We start from the raw sequence: 5681 nt of genomic DNA on the forward strand, positions 1-5681 counted from the left end.
AACTGCCATCAAAACAACAATAAACTGCAGATATAAAACTGACTTCTGTTAATCACTCACTTAACTCTGCTCGAAAGGTTTGGAAATTCCCCTACACAGTCTCTTCTCTGAAGCATGTTGGAAACATTAAGCGCTGTTTTACATATGATGTCATATTGTAGTTGCAATGAAGCCATAAACTTCAGAACTGATGCTTTCGTCACGTTTTGTCCTCCTTCATAACTGCGTTATGTGTAATGTAATCTTTTAGTGCTTACCCCATCCGATGAGTATCAAACCCCAGAGGTATTTGGAATCTGATCGGAAGGCCATGAAGATGAGACTGTGGAGGTAAAGGCCTTCTACCAGAATCCAGTAGTAATTGGTAGCCAGAAAGTAGATGAAGAGCAGCACAGTCACCTTGCAGCCAATCTGAAAGCATTAACAGTTTTATCAGATCCTATTTGAAACTAGTATTATGCAGCTTATTATGCAGTTATTTTGCATGTCTGTGTGTTGACACACGCGATGATCACAGTACTTCAAAGTATTCAAACACCACAGGTGATGATAAGAGAGGAAATGATCTCATTACAATCAGAAGCAGCTTGTTGTATAAATTTGCACAAAGATGGGCAAATATGTTATTAACTAGAACATAAACAGAGTAAAGCAGCTTCTGCTAACTATGTCATTGTTTGTGTATGATTCCAAGATTAGTGACATGTACAGGCTATAACCACTAAATTTTATACCGTAAAGGTTTCAGACGTAAACTGGATTGTTTTCTTTGTCATTTTTCATCTCTGAAAAGTAAAATCGTATGATAGAAGTCTGCTAAACTCACTACTCAGTTGTTACAATAGAACTGACACTATATAGATTAAAGTAGTGGGACTGAAAGTACCGGGATTTAAAGATTATTACAGTGTTATTAAATTCCAAAAAGTTTAACTTACAAGGTTTTTCAAGTTAACGAAAGTGTGGGGGGAAATAGATTAATGACATCTCAAAAAAAGAGACAAAAAAACCCCAAAATAACTCGTATTATTGTATTCTAGACACCCAGTTTAACTCTAAGTATTAAAACATTTTTAAACTGTGGAAAATTGATATCAAAGTGTGCAAACCCAGTCCTAAAACTGTAAAAAATAGTTTCCTTAAAAACAAATCTTTAAAATTAAGACAACACATATAATAACCCTGGTAATTTGTGCACAACAAATTAAATCTCCAAAAGTTGATTCTGTTCATCTGGATGTTTTCAGTGGGAGAAATGTTTCGTCACTCATCCAGGTGACGTCTTCAGTCTCAGCTGACTGCATGTTTCAATCTTATAAACAGGACATTTGCATAATGACTGAAACCAGCACCACTGAATGAACAATGGGCTGGGAGGTCAGTTCTTTCATCATTAATATGCAAATTCTCCTGACCATTGATCAACAACCACTGATCAAAGCCCACTCATCAATGGCCATGAGTACCAATCACATTAGACTTTCATACTCAGTCCTGCTACAGTCCAGCCTGTGCATTCACTCGGGGACCAAACAACTCCTAAGTGTGCCGCATATATGATTTGTTTACCTCCACTGTGTGGAGAATAGTTTAACACTAGAAGTCTGCTCTCACATTCAGTGGGGAAACCTTCTCACAGGGACGAGTCACACACTGAATTAATGTTTAAAGGAAAAAGCAGTGAGACTTCTCCTGCAATGCAGTCATTGCAGGAGAAGTCTCACTTAAAACGTTACTGCCTCTTATTTTCAGTCTGGAATGTGAAAATAGGACATTTTCTGTGGAAGAGTCCTGCCAAAGGTGAGAATGTGTTTCCACCCATTTCCATATATATACAGTACACAATCTTGCAGAACTCATGCAAGTAGATGCTCCATTATACATCACAGGCAGTATGTGATGGTATAGGTTGTGGCTCCGACTGTCTCAGACTCAAAGGCTGAGTCATTCAAGTATTCAAGCGATTATCTCAGTTTCCTGGAGCAAATATGCTCCAGCTACAGGTAAGTGGACTCCAAACTAAAGGTTTCACCTTGAAACATGTTGCTCATCAATGAACATTCATTGTATTTCCTTCTGGAACTTTACGTTTTCTTACCAGAGCACCTTATTTAATCATTTAAATTAACAAGCTTGTGAGGGTGGAATTGCTCCTCTGAATAATATGAATACATTTAAATAACTAAATCAGCTGGTACAGTAAGTGCAAACCGAATAATTAATACTAACAATGCTGCTTACAAGACTCTAAGCTTTAAACAGGAAAAACAAGCTCTGCTCTTGTTTGCTACAGCAAGACAAATGAAATTTAAATACCAAATACAAGGGGTCTGTAGCTGGGATAATAATGTAGTCTAAAACTGGTGACTTACACAAATTAAATACACACAAATGGAAGAAAACCCAGGATAAACAAACAAATCTAAAGTGAATGCCATTTCTCGTTGCGTACGTGTTCATGTGGCTTCAAAGAAAGGAAGAAAAAAAATCGGGACAAAAACCTTTCATCTGCTCACTTTAACAATGTCTCATCCTTCTTTTCAAGGACAGAAAAACCTGTAACACAGCCAGCAGTTCTGTTTCATGTCATCATGTTATCGGTACACATAAACACCCAAGTCACCTGTTATTAACATCATAATTAGGACTAATAGAGCTGTTTACAACATTCAAATTAACCTACGAGGGATCAAGCAAAAAAAAATAAATGGATAAATAAATAGAATTGTTAACCCATCCTCTGAACGTCACACAGGTTAAATGCATCAGCAGTAACGTCAAACCATTAGAAGTTTTGGCGTCACTGTCTATAAGCTGCTCGGGGTTATAAATGAATCAGACTCCATTTTATTAGACATTTCTCTGTTTTTGTTTCATAGAAAATTCTCTAAAAACATCCCATCGTTGTGTTCACTGTGTACTGTTCCGCTTCTTCATATTCAGATCCACATCTCCTGCGACATACAGTTCATGCTTATTTTGTGGGGATTTTTCATCAACGTTTTTGTTGTTATGGTGTCCACCTGTGCTCTGTGGTGCTCTCTGTCGTGTTTTATTTTGAAAGTGTCTTGTTCTGCTTCCTTTGTCTGGTTGGTTCAGTCTCAAACATCAACCCAGTGATAAAAAAAAACCCCACAAAACCCTCGCTGACTTCAGTGACGTCACCTGATTGGTCAGCAGCAGAGCTTTGAGGTCAACACGTTTAAAGACTTCCTGTCTGATGTTAAGGACCTCACTTTGAATCGTGGGACTTTTGCTCAATGTTTTGGGTTTTTTGGTCTCGAGTTCTGGTTGTTTCTTTGTTTCATCTTTGTGTTTTTCTTCTTAGTTTGTTCTTATTTTATTCTCAGTGGTGATAATCTATAATTTGTAACTGTAGTGAGTAATCTGGTTTTTTGGGGGCTTTTTTTAGCTTAATCTTGTCTTGGGTCTAAATCCTGGCTGTCAATGTCAAATAACCTTTAACAGGTTATTTGACATTGACATTGTCAAATAACCTGTTACTCATTTTTTAATTCTTCTGATTTTATTCAAAGTTTGGGGTGGTTGCTTTGCCCAAAGATTTTCTGTTCTTAACTTTTTTTCCTGTACTGGATTTCTTCTGAGGCAACCCATGTTTAATGTCCCGGGACTGTGTTGTGTGAGTAATTCCCTTAGGCCACTCTGCAGACGTTTGGACTTGGAGAAAGTTTGCACAAAGGCTCAAAATATCCACCAAAGGGTCCTCACGCACTTGACAAATTGACTGTGGGACACCCATAAGCCCCCACAGACTTAGCTGGATGATGCTTCAAGTGTGTGAGGGTGGACACTGAGATTAGATCATTTTCTTTGTGATTTCATGATTGTTTCCACCTGATCCTCATCAGCCCTGTGTGCATATTTATTCATGTGTTGCCGTCTGTTTTTGTTAGCTTGTTTGTTTACGAGCACCTCAGCAGTTCTCACTGCTTTCCTTCCTTTGGCACGCTTTCTGATGTTTGAGTTTGTCATTTCTCTTGGATTCATTTTACCCTACTGTGCTTTTTATGAGGATTTTTATAATTCAATCAATACTGTTTTTTTATTTGCATCTGAAAAATCAGGTTCAATTCAAAAAATAAATGCTGCAAATTCATCCTGTGAAATTATATGGTTGGTGTGAACGGCTGCATTAAGATCCAAAATATATTAATGTGCAAAATATTTGCATGAATTTTATATGTCCAGTGAGTAAAATCTATTTTTCTTAGAAATACACAGAAACAAAATCTGGCTTTGTTGTGTAATGACACCTGCTGAGCCTGATTAAAGTCACTCATTCCAACAAACACTGTACCACATCTCTAATTTGGATCTTATTTAATGTGCATGGTACTTACATACTGCGACTTGTCCAGTGATGCTATGCTAACAGTTTTTAAGCTGTCGAGCAGAGCAGAGTCCAAGTCCTGCAATCCCGCCCTGGAATACACAACTTTGTCCTTCACGAAGATGCTGACTGCTCGTAGCATGAAGGAAACAAAGAGGTGCATGTGGATGTAGTTTCTGGTGCAGTGAAGACGCCTGCCACACAAGCAAAGACAAAGTTATAAAAACTGCAAAGCATTTCTCATAAATGATGAAATGAGTCCAAGGCTACCCTTGTGGCACTGTTGAGCAGAAATGCAAAAAAGTATAAAAACATGATCTCATGACCACAAACACCAGTAAAGCCGGAGAGTTTAAACGATCTTCTTCCCTCCTGTGTCATCTCTGTAACATCAGCTATAGGAGTTGAATGTGTATATGTGTGTTCCATTTAACAGAAAATAATCCACCAGTTTCATGCAACATTCAGCCTCAACAGGAAGAGGAGCTGGTGAATAGTAGATAAACAGAGCTGACAGAGGGGACGAATCCTCAGCGATCCTGTCTATTTCTGTCAGAGGAGTGAAACTGTCGATGCAGCACATGCCTGCCCTGTAAATCATCGACGTACAGAGCACCGTGACACACAGGTGTACTGAGTTTTTCCACCGTATGGCCGGTAAAGAAACTCAAGGATTTTCAAACTCATTGTAAGCACGGGTCTCTGGCTATAAAGCTGTGCAAGGATAAGAGTACGCCTCTGTTAAAGCCAGCGCAGCACTTCTATATCTCTGTTCTGTTTTGCTGCAGTAAACACAGAGAGCATTAAAAACTGTAAAGCCTTGCAAACAAATATTAACTATTTAAGTATTAGTGTTGCTGTCCCTGCTCCTGTTGTTCCTGCATATAATTACCATGAGCAGTACAGGAACATGAGGCAGAGAGAGGGGGGGTTAATTTAAGAACAAATCCTTGCAAACTCCTGTTAAACGAGTGGCCAAGTCATTGTCTTCAGGGTTGAAGATGATGCAACTGTTTGGTGTATTTTACTCAACAGTTGGAGTTTGTTCAAACGTGTGACTGAAGCTCAGCTTATGTGTTTTTATTCTTCCTTAATTGGATTTTAAGAAGTGGTTAACTGTGGTAGAGAACACCGAGGCAGCTGCGCTCCGACGGACCTTTCAAACATGTGTAGTGTTTACATTTCATGCCTTCACAGTATGATGAATTCATAATGTCTCCACCTAATTTTGAACTGCAAATGTATAAAGTAAGTTTAAATAACCAGATGTTTTTTCCATAATTTATGTTCAAGAGAGCAGGGAGGAGGTTGTTGTTGTTGTTGTTGTTGT

At 38.4% G+C, this 5681-nt stretch overlaps 1 protein-coding gene across 1 annotated transcript in view; it reads right to left on the reverse strand.

The window, feature by feature from the left end:
• The window catches only part of pth2ra (parathyroid hormone 2 receptor a), a gene marked incomplete at its 5' end in the record, with an annotated part of 57684 nt that overhangs the window by 37627 nt on the left and 14376 nt on the right, over positions 1–5681 (reverse strand). Inside the window, 2 exons of the mRNA XM_005752732.2 lie at positions 258–411; positions 4362–4545. Of these exons, the coding sequence (XP_005752789.2) occupies positions 258–411; positions 4362–4545 (338 nt within the window). The remainder of the gene's footprint in view (positions 1–257; positions 412–4361; positions 4546–5681) is intronic.

Source organism: Pundamilia nyererei, unplaced genomic scaffold (genome assembly GCF_000239375.1).
Source record: "Pundamilia nyererei isolate P.nyererei 1_Seehausen unplaced genomic scaffold, PunNye1.0 scaffold00376, whole genome shotgun sequence".
Classification (NCBI taxonomy): Eukaryota; Metazoa; Chordata; class Actinopteri; order Cichliformes; family Cichlidae; genus Pundamilia; species Pundamilia nyererei.